Source organism: Myodes glareolus, chromosome 5 (assembly GCF_982192425.1).
Source record: "Myodes glareolus chromosome 5, mMyoGla1.1, whole genome shotgun sequence".
Classification (NCBI taxonomy): Eukaryota; Metazoa; Chordata; class Mammalia; order Rodentia; family Cricetidae; genus Myodes; species Myodes glareolus.
Window position 1 is genome coordinate 68,245,238 of NC_142030.1, and position 13,704 is coordinate 68,258,941.

Consider the following 13,704-nt stretch of genomic DNA (forward strand, 5'->3'; position numbering starts at 1 on the left):
CTTGCCCACATATGCACTTACACAGAATGAAAAGAAATCACTCACCCTAGAATCTAAGAAAATGTAATATGTGTTGTGCCCCCTCCCCCCCAGCAGAAACTGCTGACCAACTGCAGAATGAGTCTTCTGTCAACATAAAGCCGCGGCTGCTCCTTCTGCTCGGTCTGCTCGTCGCCCTTCTCTTTGGAGTGTTTTGGTTCTTTAATACTCCTGCAGTAGAAACCACTGCCGTTCAAGAATTTCAGAACCAGATGAAACAACTTCGGTCTAAGTACCAGAGTCAAGACGAGAAGCTGTGGAAAAGAGGCACAACATTCCTAGAAAGACATCTGAATAGCTCCCTCCCTCGGCCCCAGCCTGCCATCCTTTTGCTCACTGCAGCCCAAGATGCTGAAGAAGTGCTCAAGTGTCTGAGTGAACAAATTGCCGATGCCTATTCTTCCTTCCGTAGTGTCCGTGCCATCCGGATTGATGGGGCAGGGAAAGCTGCTCAAGACAGTGACGAGGTCAAACAGCAGGTAGATCAAGAACTGAGCGATGGGTTTAGAAATGGCCAGAATGCAGCTGTGGTACACCGTTTCGAGTCCCTGCCTGCAGGCTCAACCTTGATCTTCTATAAATACTGCGACCATGAGAACGCAGCCTTCAAAGATGTAGCCCTAGTCCTGACTGTACTGTTGGAGGAGAAGACACTGGAAGCCAGTCTAGGCCTAAAGGAAATTGAAGAGAAAGTGAGGGATTTCCTCAAAGTCAAGTTCACCAGCTCTCACACGGCCAGCTCCTACAACCACATGGACCCAGACAAGCTGAATGGGCTCTGGAGCCGCATTTCTCACCTGGTGCTGCCCGTGCAGCCCGAAAATGCCCTGAAAGGGGGCAGCTGCCCGTGAGGGGGAAGCGGAAGTCACGTCTCTAGGTCTGGGCAGTTTTCAGACTTTCTAACTAGAGACGGAATCTAGAGCAGTTTTTGAAAACTGATTTCTTTTTAAAGGAAATTAAGTTCATACATAAAAGTGGAATACCTAAATTGTTTATGCAGCCTGATTATCTGATTTGAGAAAATTGATTGTTTCCACTGAGAACTCTGTTAAGGGTATTTAGCATGGGCTAACGTCTATGCAGTTCCCCGTGGACCTGCTTTGATTCTGCCCAAATCATTCTTGCTGTGCTGTGACCTGTGAGAAGGACCAGGTGCCTTTCTCAAAGAATCAACATTCTTTTTAACTTTGGATTTTTTGTTTGTTTGTGGCCTTTTTAGTCTGACAGCTTTCTAATTGTAGCTGTGGGTTTCCCCATTACTTTTCCATTTATACCATTTTTAAGTGTGTGATCCTTAGCTTTTACCTATAAAAGACAAAAGTCATCTGGGTGTGCAGTTTAGCCCCTCCCCCCACTGACTTTAGAGAGGGGAAGAAGAGGGCTTGGGAAGTGGAAAGGGAAGAGAAATTGTTGAATGGAGAAGGAAAAGGAAGGGGAAAAATAGCTGCAAGCTGGGCAGTGGTGAGCCATGCCTGCAATCTCAGCACTTTCCTAGGGTAGAGTCAGGAGGGTCAGAAGTTCAAGGCCAGCCTCATCCATATAGTAATTTCTTCTGCCACCCTGGGCTACATGAGACACTGTTTTTTTTGTTTTTTACTTTGTTTTTAAATAAAAAGGGGGGAGGTTTCAAAATGAAATGTTACTTTAAAGGAAAGCACGTGTCTCGGCTGTTACCTGGGGAGCTGCTACAGTTTGCCCTCCATGCTTCTGTCTTTTTCCCCACCTAAAGAAAGTTCTTGGTGTGAAGCTAAGCTCAGTGGTAGAGCATTTGCCCAGCTTGTTCATTACCCTGGGTTCAGTGACCAGCATTCCACACGCCTGTAATCTCAGTGCTCAACAAAATGAGGTGGTAGCATCTTGAATTCAAAGCCAATCTGGAATGTATATGTCAGACCCCATCCCAATCCCACTCCCCAGTAAAAGGGAATTCCCACAGCATATCTGTCATGTTTATATCTGTATTTGACGCATACCAGTTTTAAAGGTAGGTCTCTTTGGTTTAACCTGACAGTTTCTATCTTAAAGAAATACAATTTCCAGTACATCCTCAACTTGATGGTTTGGACTCTTTAATTTTTTGCTTTTTCCAATACCAGGGATTGAACCTAAGACCCAGCCCTGCTGGTCAAGTGCTCTGCCACTGAACTACATCATGCCTCGGCAGTAGAAATGCATTTCAAAGTCAGGTGGCTCCTGTCTATAATTTCAGCACTTGGGAAGCTGAAGCAGGAGGGATGCTGTGAATTCATGGCCATCACTAACTGTATAGTGAGTTTCAAACCATCTTGCACAGGTTGCAGATTGAAATACTGTCTTAGCATACACACACACACACACACACACAAAGACAACATCAAAAATTGGTAAACAGTTCTCTGCTGGGCTGTTGAAGAGGACTCCATTCTGTGCTTGTATGTGTGTACTTTAACTCCATAACAAATACAAAAATATCCTGTGCACATGATCGGTTTTGTTGAGTGCCTCAAATCAAAGGAGTGAACCTGACCACACGTGAAGCATGTGGGACATGTCTCCACTGCTATAGTATTTTAGGGTTTTTTGACCACACGTGAAGCCTGCGGGACATACGTTTCTTCTGTACACATTAAGCATGTGAGACATATTTTTCCACTGCACATGTGAAGCATGTGGAACATATGTTTCCACTGCTGTGGTATCTTAGGGTTTTTTGCACTTAAAATTTGGCTTTCTCATCTGTCAACTGCTTTGTCTTCAACTCTTATAATTCTAGGTCTGAGTTCTTTTGCCCATTGGCATCTAAACGAAAATTCTACTTTTCAGTACTAGCCAATGTTTCTTTACCCCTGGGGTCTCATGGTGGGTGGGAGAAAGAGGTCTAGCTTCTTTTCAGGGGGACTACCAGCATCTGTACCTTTATTATAATCCATTCCTGTCAGAAGGCAAGCAATCAGGTTTATTTTATAAAGAATTAAGAAGTTTGGAAAAGTCTTTATTTTTTACATACATATCATATGGAAAAAGAAGTGTTTTATTGAATGTTCCACTGACTTAAGTAATTTTGAAGTGATATGTTGCTTATATTTGTCAGGAAAAAATTGTAGCAGCTAATGTGTAAATAACTTTAAAAACTATTTTAGTAATTTAAATAAATTTACTTTTTGTAGTCTGTGTATTATAAACTTAAATGATTTACAGGCGTGTTTTTTTCAATTAATCCAACTTTTCTTTGCAAATTTTAATGACCTTGGCTAAGAGAAGCTCAAGTCAAACAAGCACATTGCTTAGAAACATAGTGATGATGATGTTTTTATCCATGTAGTTTGACTTAACATTCAAGTAGAGTTGCTTTAGTGTCTAGATTTCCCAAGAGTCTCTGTAACAGGTTCTTAATTCCCTTCCTGAAGAACGTTTTTAGATTTCCTAGTCACCCCTCATTCTGTATCACATATTCACTGTATATCTGTTCATAGACTACATATTATAGTGCTTTATAGATATTCTGACATACACATACCCCCATAAACCAATTTTCATAGTCACTGAGGATGTGTACTCAAGAATATTCCCAATTTTTTTTCATTTTATTTATTTTATGTGAGCATACACTGCCGCAGTAGTCATGTACTGAGTATACATTGTGGGAGTCATTTCTCTTTTACTGTGTGGGTTCTGGGGCTCTAACTCAGGTTTAGACTTAGTAGCAACTTCCTTTACTGACTGAGCCATTTTACTAACCCTTATTATACCTGTTAGAAGGACGGGGGCATCACACACTTACCTAGCAGGCACAAGGCCCTGGGTTCAGTCCTCAACACCTATTATGTGAATAAGCAAAGGGAAAGTGACTTCCTGGGTGTTGGAGGTCAGCCTGGGCTAAATAGCACCACTGTGTCCTAAAAAAACCAGGACTGGGGTGATACCTAAGGCTCTGGGTTCGCTGCCCCTGCACAGCCAACGAAAACAGATCTGAATGTTACTTAAACATGGCTTTAACTCTGCTTTCCTCCATTGGTGTTTATGATCCTTTCAAAAGAGAAGTAAGCATCAGCAGGATAGAGGAAATTCAGGTCTCCAGAAAGTGAGCACTGTGATTTTGACAATAGTAGCCCAGGAATTTCACAGTACATTATCAATTTTACATTTTCTAAAAACTAAATTTGCTTCCCTTTCAATTACTTTCTTTACATTTTTTAATTCTCAAAGTAAACTGATTTTCCTTCAATGACAATTAACAGAGATGAAAGTTTGTATATTTCATGTCAATGCCTAAGCTGAAAATGGGAAACCTATAGTGATTGTTTTGTTTTCGTTAGTTTTTCGAGACAGGGTTTCTCTGTGTAACAGCCCTAGTTGTCCTGGAACTTGCTCTATAGACCAGGCTAGCCTCAAACTCACAGAGATCTGCCTGCCTCCGCCTCTCAAGTGCTGGGATTAAAGGCGAGTGCCACCACCGCCCAGCCCGTGTGATCTGAAGTGCCCTTTATGTTGCCTGTGTATATCTGGAGTTCTCATGAAGGTGATGAAGATGATGAAGTTATTTGCTGAATTGTAAGGACATGGTCACAAAGCAACTTCTTGTGAATGAGTCCATGTAATCTCTTCCCAAGGAAGATTTTACTGACTAACCACCGAGAACCCTGTGTGGCTAAAGATGCTCTTGTCTTGTAGGGAAGTGTAGTCTCATCCGAACAGAGAAATACTTACACTGCACATTGCGGGCAGGACGTTTGGCCTCTTACATCCTGCATGTTCTTGGACTCTTAGACATCCTCTTCCTGACTTCCTTTTTGCAGTCGTACTATTTGGCTGAGTTTTGCTTCTAAGTCTTAAGCGAAATCTTCCCTTACTCTCCTGTTACTGCTGTGTGTGTGTGTGTGTATACGACCTTTATGATTATCTGTACATGTGTGTAACTTCAAAGCTTAAGAGACCTTAAGAAGCCAGTGGTGGGATATGGACAGTTCCTAGGTTAAGGATGATTTGAAGACTGGAAAACAAAAAATCCATCGCCAGAGTCACAAGATCACCAGTAAGTAAGGCCCCTGATGAAAAGAAGCGTGTATGTAAGTTGGCTGAGGCTGTGGCCAGAGCCTGATCCCGCGCTCAAACCTGTTGAGGCATGAGTGACTTACTCCAGAGAAGTGAAGAGGAAAAGGAGGGGGTGGTGGTCTGCCTCTCCTGACTGAATTTATCTAAAGTGACAGGACTGGCTGGGCTCCTCCCCTTTGTGTTCTCATTTATCCCACAGTGCTCACGTGAGTGTGGACTATCACTGCCATTTGCAGGGAGCAGGAATTGTTAATAGTTAATGATGGTAGTTAGGCCCCACAATGGTACACATTTATAATTGTAGCCACTCAAGTGGCTGAGGGAGGATTGCTTGAACTCAAGAGCTCAGGGCTAGCCCGGGCAATATAGTGAATTAAAAATTAGGCTGGAGAGATGGCTTAGAGGTTAAGAGCTGTTCTTCCAAAGGGCCTGAGTTCAATTCCCAGCAACCACATGATGACTCGCAACCATCTGTAATGACATCTGGTGCCCTCTTCTGGCGGGCAGGGATACATGCAGACAGGACACTAATAAATAAATCTTTTTTTAAAAAAAGAGAGAGAAGACTGTCTCATGTTAAAAAAAATATTAAAAATTAAAAGCTTAGGAACTGGACTGTTGGTTCAGTGGTTATGAGTACTTGCTTGCCCATGACACTACAGGTCCGTATGTGATACGGGCAACTAGGCTGGAGAATTTTGGTTTTTCAAGACAGGGTTTCTCTGTAGCTTTGGAGCCTGTTCTGGAACTCGCTCTTGTAGACCAGGCTGGCCTCGAACTCGCAGAGATCCACCTGTCTCTGCCTCCCGAGTGCTGGGATTAAAGGCGTGTGCACCACCACCGCCCAGCTAGGCTGGAGATTTAAAAACATACACACACAGACAGAGACACGGGGACACGGGTCATCTTTGATACAAGAATGCCAACTTTATTGTGCTCCAGGGAAGCTTATATAGGGATCCTTAACTGATAGACATGCCCCAGCTCTCGGGATCTTTCAGCTGCAGGCCTCACCAGAACCCACTCCCCTGCCATCAAGGTCTGGTGCTCAGAGCGGCTGCAGGCACAGGTAAACAAGTTGTTTTGCTCAGTTCACTCCAGCAGGCAAAGGGTCTGAGGCAGGCAAAGAAAGTCAAGGGGCCAGGGGTCTGCAGCCCCCAACACTTGCTGTTCTAGCAAGGACCTTGGTTCAGTTCACAGCACCCGCATGGAGGCTTACCGTTTCCTCAGTCACCATGCATGGCTGTGGTACACATGTAGGCAAAACACTGATACACACGAAATTAAATCTTAAAAAAAATGCTTTTCAAAAAACTAAAAATTTAAAAACAAGAATCCACATAGGAAGGAGAAAAAGATAAGATCTCCTGAGTCACAGGAGAGGGAAGAAAGGGAGGGGAACAGAGAAAAGCATATAACTCAATAAAAACAAAAAATAAACTTAAAAATTTAATCTGTTGAATAAAAACAGCAAGCTTTACCTTAATTGATTTTACCTAGAGACAGAGTGTGTCTTTATAGTTTTGTGGTTTCTTTTCCTGATGTTTTTGAGTCCTTTCCAAGAGCTTTTAAGTAGTGATTTCACTCTGGGTTCAGCAGTATTATAATTAAGGAGGCATGAGGGCCACCAACTCAAATGGTAGAGGCACCAACCAGTCATGAAAGCCCTTCAGGAGATGTTTGTCAAGGAGAGACTGGGAATATGTGTTGTTTAGAAGCCTCGAAATGTGGCCTTTAAAAGTTTTGTTTTTAATATTGTTTTCTGAGTATGACTGTTTTACCTGCATGTATATATTGTACTGTGACTGTACCACATGCCTTATGCCTGCAGAGGCCAGAAGAGGGAATGGGATCCCCTGGAACTGGAGATAACAGTTGTGAGCTGCCATGTAGGTGCTGGGAATGGAATCTGGGTCTTCTGCAAGAGGAGCAGGTGCTCTGGGACTTTAGCTTTGTTTTTTGTTTGTTTTTCTTTTGAGACAGGGTTTCTCTGTGTAGCCCTGTCTGTCCTGGAACTCCATCTGTAACATAGATCAGGCTGGCTTTGAACTCAGAGATTCACCTGAGTGCCAGGATTAAAGGCATGCACCACCATGCCCAGCCATTTGAGTGTTCCTAAAACAGCTATCAATTCTTAGAGCCTGTTATATTACCTAAGAGGCTGTTGTATAACCCATGGCAGATCTGTCTAGGAAAAATTATACATACACACACACATGACTATACATGCACACACATAACTATACATGCACACACATGACAATGCATGCACACACATAACTATGCATACACACATGACTATATATGCACACACATAACTATATGTGCACACACACATGACTATACATGCACACATAACTACATGCACGCACACACATAACTATGCAAGCACACACATAACTATACATGCACACGCATAACTATACAAGCACACACATGACTATATATGGACACACACAAAACTATACATGCACACACACACATATATACATAGCAGTTAAAATTCATTCTTTTTTTGTAGTTACATTTCTAGGCCATGAGGTGAGTGGCTTTGTTCTGTCATGTGTTCCTGACATGATACGCTATCTTGCCACAGATCCAAAAGTAACACGGCCAAGCATTCATAGACAAGAGCCCCTAACACCATGTGTTCAAACAACCCTTTCTCTTAAAAGTTGGAAAAAAGAACTGGAGGGTTTTGAAAAATTGAAATTGACAAACCATTTTTTTGACAAATGGAGCGGGAATAGATGGAACGATGGCTCAGCAGTTTAGAAAACACAGTTGAGAGACCATGCTGCTCCTGCAGAGGACATGGGTTCAATTACCAGCGCCCATGTGGTGGCTCCTAACAGTCTATAACTCCAGTTCCAGGAGATGTGACCTACTCTTCCAACCTTCAAAGCATCAGGCATACATGTGGTGTATATATGAGCAAGCAAAACACCTATACATATAAAAATAAATAAATTTTTATAAAGTAGAAATATCTAAATAATATCAGGAAAAAAAATGATGAGCGAGATGGCCCAGCAGATAAAGGCTCTTGCCACCCTGGCCGCCGGAGTTTGATCACCAGAACCCGCGTGGTGGATTAGAACTGACTCCTGCAGGCTGTCTGCTGACCCCTCCCCCAAACGGGTACGTGTGGACCCATGCTGCGCACATCACACAGTGATAAATTTTAAAAAGGAGGCACTATAACTGATAACACAGAGATACTCGGAGTCGTTAAGGACTAGTATGAACTCCATGCAAATTGGAAAACCAAGAAAAAGTGGATAGTTTCTGAACACATACAACCTATCACAGAGGAGCCAAGAGAACACGGAAGATCTGAACGAAATTGTAATCCAGCACCAAGGTTGAGTCAGTAATGAAAGTCCCACCAAAGGAAAGTCCGGGGCCAGGTGGCTTCACTGCTGAATTTCCCCAAACTTTTAAAGAATCATTAACAGTTCTTCTTAAACGATTTCAGAGGATTAAGATGAAGGAAACTCTTCAAACTCAATCTGTGAGGACAACACTATCCTGATATTAGACCCAGAACAAGACACAGTGGCAACAAAATAAAACGGTACATACCAGTATCCCTGAAAAATGGCACACACCCATAGCCCTGTGAAAATGGCGCACACCAGTATCCCTGTGAAAATGGTGCACACCAGTATCCCTGTGAAAACGTCCCACACTCATAGCCCTGCAAAACACAGTGCAAGAATTCTCCGAGAAACACTATCAAATCGAATCCAGCAGCACACAAAAAGATGATCCCCCATGATCAACTAGAAGTTATCTCAGAGATGCAGGGGCAGCTCAACTTGTGGAAATAAAAAGCACAATATCAGCCAGGGGGTGGTGGAGCATACCTTTAATCTCAGGACACCAAAGGCAGAGGCTGGAGGAGCTCTGTGAATTCAAGGCCAGCCTGTCCTACATAGTAAGTTCCAGGACAGCCAGGGACAGCCAGAGCTGTTACAGAGAGAAACCTGTCTCAAAAAAGCAAAACAACAAACAAGAAGAAAAATAACACCCCCCAAAAATAAAAAAAACACAATATCATCAACAAAACAACAATAATTATTTCAGTAGATACAGAAGAATAATTTCATAAAATTCTGCAAGTTTGTTTATTCACACCTGTAAATCCCAATGCTCAGGATGCTGTGGCAGGAAGATTTCTGTGAGTTCCAGGACAGATTGGTCTATGGAGTAAGACCCTGCTTAAAAAGCCAAAAATAAGCAAATAAATAATCTAAATAATTAAAATGAATTCAACATTCCTTCATAATAAAAAATCTTAAAAATTATGCATTGGAGGAATATATCTCAATACAATAAATGTAGTAGAATAAAGGCTATAGATAATAAAGCCAATATCAATGCAGGAAAATTTGGATCATTTCCTCTAAAATTAAGAATGAGATAGAGATATATACTTTCATTATTTTTGTTAAATACAATATTGAAAATCTTATCCAGGACAATATAAGAAGAGAAATAAATGACAGATGCCTAAATAGAAAGGAGGAGAAGGAGAAACTATTCTATTCAAATACAGCACGTCTTTGTCTAAGGAGAAATCTAACATTCTACCAAAAATAACTGCTAGAATCCATCAATTCAGTTAGTTTGTGAAAAACAAAATGAACAAATAAACTTTGTAATATGCCAATAATAAAACTGCTAAGAAATTACAAAAGAAATTCCATTTGTTTTATTTAAAAAAAAAGATTTATTAATTTATTATGTATACAGTAGTCTCAGTATTTTGTCTGCACGTATGTCTGCAGGCCAGAAGAGGGCGCCAGATCTCATTCCAGATGGTTGTGAGCCACCATGTGGTTGCCGGGAATTGAACTCAGGACCTTTGGAAGAGCAGGCAGCGCTCTTAACCACTGAGCCATCTCTCCAGCCCCATTTGTTTTATTTTTAAAACACACACAGAGAGACAAACAAACAAATCGACACTAAGAACAAATTCAACCAAGGAATGAATGGCCTCTTGAGTGAAAGTTCCGGGGTTGTGGGTATCCCCACTAGAAGAGAACCTGTGTAGCACACATGGGCCCTGCACGCAACCTTCAGTTCTTCAACTTCCAAATTAACCAACTAAAGAGGGCATAAGCTAGAAAGACACCCCACATTCATGATTTGAAAGGTTACCGATAAAAAGCCTACACTATCAAAGTTGTCTACAGATTCAGTGCAATTTCTAATAAATACTAGAGACTTGCCTCACAGAAATAGAAAACTCAGATGTAAATGTTGCATGGAAGGCTGACTAGTTAAAGCATATCCAATGCCCGATTGGGCTGATATAGAGGCTCGGCATTGTCGGTCCACTGCAGAGGGCTGGTATCACTCTACAGCATGACTTCTTTCTCCCATTCTGCTTCGTTTTTCCTTCCCTCACCACAGGTGTTGATGGAAGGATATACCCTAATAAACATCCTGTACCTTCAATTTTCACACTGGCTTTGCTGGTGAAGAAGCACGAGGACCTGAGTTCAAATCCCTAGTGCCCGTGTCGAAAGGTCCAGTCTAGAAGTTTCCTGGGGTTTCCTGGCCAGCTAGTCTAACCAACTGGTAAGATTCAGGTTCAGTAAGAAACCCTGTCCCAAAAAACAAGGTAGAGAGTGACTAAGGAAACATCTGGAGTTGACCTCTGACCTCTACATACATATGCACACACATGACCCACATGCCAAAAACAGAACAAACAATGAAACCCCACATTTTTTGTTTCTGAATCTATGTAGTGTGCAAATGGCGTGTCATTAAAGTCTATTATTTAATATGGGCCAGGAACCGTTCAAGGTGTCATGTATACAGTAGTGCACTTGATCTTGGTGACTTTTGAGATAGATATTACTTCCCTACTGAAGACAGGGAAACAGCATTGGCAAAACGGTTCTTAGCATGAAGGCCATGCTGCCAAATCTAACAACCTGAGTTCAATCCTCGGGTCTAGCGAGATGGAAGAAGGGAACCGACTCCCACGAGTTGTCCTCTGACCCCCATACTAAATATTTAGCATACCATACTAAATAAATATAAAACTTTAATGGCGGTGCTAGGGAGACAGCTCAGCAGTTTAAGAGCACAGGCTGCTCTTCCAGAGGACCCAGGCTTGATTGCTGTCACCCACACAGGAGCTCCCAGCTGTCTGTCACTCTCGTTCCTAGGGTGTGTGATGCCGTATTCCAGTTTCCACGTGCAGCAGGCATGCACATAGTATATGGACACACATGCAGGGAAACCACACATATGTACAAAGTAGCAATTTGAATTAAAGGATAATTTATCTGCGCACAGTGGTACACACATTTAATCCCAGAACTTGAGAAACAGGCAGGCAGGTAGATCTCTGTGAATTTGAGGTCAGCCTGGTCTACACAGTGAGTTACAGGCCAGCCAGGACAACACACTGCTCTGCTGCAGAAGAATCTATAGAGAAAAGGAAACAAAGTTACAAAGAACTGGGAACAGAAAGACAGTTCATAGTCAAGAGAGCTTGCTACCGTTCCAAAGGACCAGAGTTCAATTCCTAGCAACCCACACGGAGAGACTCACAGCAGTCCCATAACTCCAGCTCCAGGGGATCTGCCACCCTCTGCTGCCTCTGTGGGCACCCGTGCACACACTGCACAAACAAACACACATAAGATTTTTAAAAGATTTTATTTATTTATTATGTATACAGTGTTCTGCCTACATGTCTGTCTGAAGGCCAGAGGAGGGCACCAGATCTCATTACAGATGGTTGTGAGCCACCATGTGACTACTGGGAATTAAACTCAGGACCTCTGGAAGATCAGACAGTGCTCTTAACCGCTGAGTCATCTCTCTAATCCCACACATAAATTTTTTAAAAAAAATATACTTTTGAAGGGCTGGAGAGATGGCTCAGTGGTTAAGAGCATTGCTTACTCTTCCAAAGGTCCTGAGTTCAATTCCCAGCAACCACATGGTGGCTTACAACCATCTGTAATGATGTCTGTCAGACATACACACAGACAGAATATTGTATACATAATAAATAAATTAAAAAAAAACAAAAACAAAAATATACTTTTGAAAAAGATACAGAGAACAGTTAGTGATTGTGAATATCTAGTAGGATTTGAAGCCGTGTAACCTGACTCCTGAACCAGTGTTCTTGTTCAGCACACGCGTTCTTAACCATCATTGTACTCATTATAATATCTGTTATTCCTAAGAAGGAAACGATAACAAACCATATCTTATAAGTCATAAACATGAAACATATAATTTGGAGTGAAAAATGGTACCTGGCCCATAAGGTCCTCTGGATTAGCCGATGAAACCTGCAGCCTTCTATCCCTAGAATTCTGTTAGAAAGAGAAAGTCCTACTGTGACTCTGATTTCCTAATTAAATGTGCATTACATTTTGGTACGAGACTATGCTCTGAAGCAAACTCCCACCAGGAGTTCTGCTGGACCAGTTTACCAAAGAGCATCACAGCTGGGTCTAATGTCTTCCTTCCTAGAGAGGATTGGGGAAGGTCAAGGAACCCTCACCTGAGTATCCGGTCACCCCTCTCAATTAGTTGTATGTAATTCTGCTCTAATTGCTCTTTGTCTTGGTGGAGGATCTGGAGGACATAGATGGGGAAGGATGGGGTGGTTCCATCTATACAGCTGTGGAAAGTTGTCATCTGCAGACTTGCCAGTATGGTTGCTTTAGCATCACCTACACTACTGCTGGTAACGGCTCGCCCATGGCTCTGTGAATAAGGCTGATACACTCCTTGGTTTCCCTGATAAACTCTGGTGGAATTGTACCTTGGTTTGTCATAGGGGCCTTAGGAAGAGGGACAGATGATTTTTACATCTCTCCCAGGGAATCAACATTACATCAACACGGTGATGATGTTTAGTCTCTGATTCGATAAAATTGTCAAAGATTATTATAGTTGAAATTACTGTAAAGCCCAAAGCGTTTTGTGTGTTATTTCCTCTGAAGAGGGTGTTTACCTCTTGTAGTTCATGATCAGTCCAATAGACATTTCAAGCTGTGTTTTAGTAGTGTAATGCTGTTTAAAAATAAAACCTATCTTTGGGGCTGGGAGATAGCTCAGTCCGTAAGGGACCTGATGTGCAAGCATGCGGACCAGAGTTTGAATCCCAGAGCCCACATAAGAAGCAGAGCCACGTCTGCAATCTTATCACCTTGACCAGCCTACACACACACACACACACACACACACACACACACACACACACACACACACACACTCTTATTTGGCAGACTGCCAATGAAATTTTTTCCTTTAGAAATAAAATAAGGTCTTCTGGTTATTAACTGGGAGGTTCCAAAGACCAAAGGTGCCCCTCTGAAATATTTTTATTAGCTGTAGATAAGCCCGTTGACAGATACAGAGGGAGTGGAGTGCTTTGCTCTTGAGAAACACAGCCAACTCTTATCTCTGACTTTACCTCTGAGTTTTGTTACTGAATCAGCAACATTTTTTTTTCTTTAGTGAACTTGTCACTCCCAAGATGGCCCTTTGACCTTTACAGCCTTTGCAGTTTTCCCAAAGAGATAACATGTTTTAGTTAGTTGAACCATCAGTTAAGTTTGGATTTAGTTTCACGTAGCTAACCTG

At 42.1% G+C, this 13,704-nt stretch overlaps 1 protein-coding gene across 3 annotated transcripts in view; it reads left to right on the forward strand.

Moving 5' to 3' along the window:
• Window positions 1–3,206, forward strand: part of Tor1aip1 (torsin 1A interacting protein 1) — a 29,678-nt gene extending 26,472 nt beyond the window's left edge. For 2 of the 3 annotated variants that reach the window (XM_048420984.3, XM_048420982.3), the window contains one exon: window positions 94–3,206. In XM_048420984.3, coding sequence (XP_048276941.3) covers window positions 94–890 — 797 coding nt within the window. In that variant the 3' untranslated portion in view covers window positions 891–3,206. The remainder of the gene's footprint in view (window positions 1–93) is intronic. The other variant, XM_048420983.3, reaches the window with a different exon arrangement.
• Window positions 3,207–13,704: the final 10,498 nt, after the last annotated feature.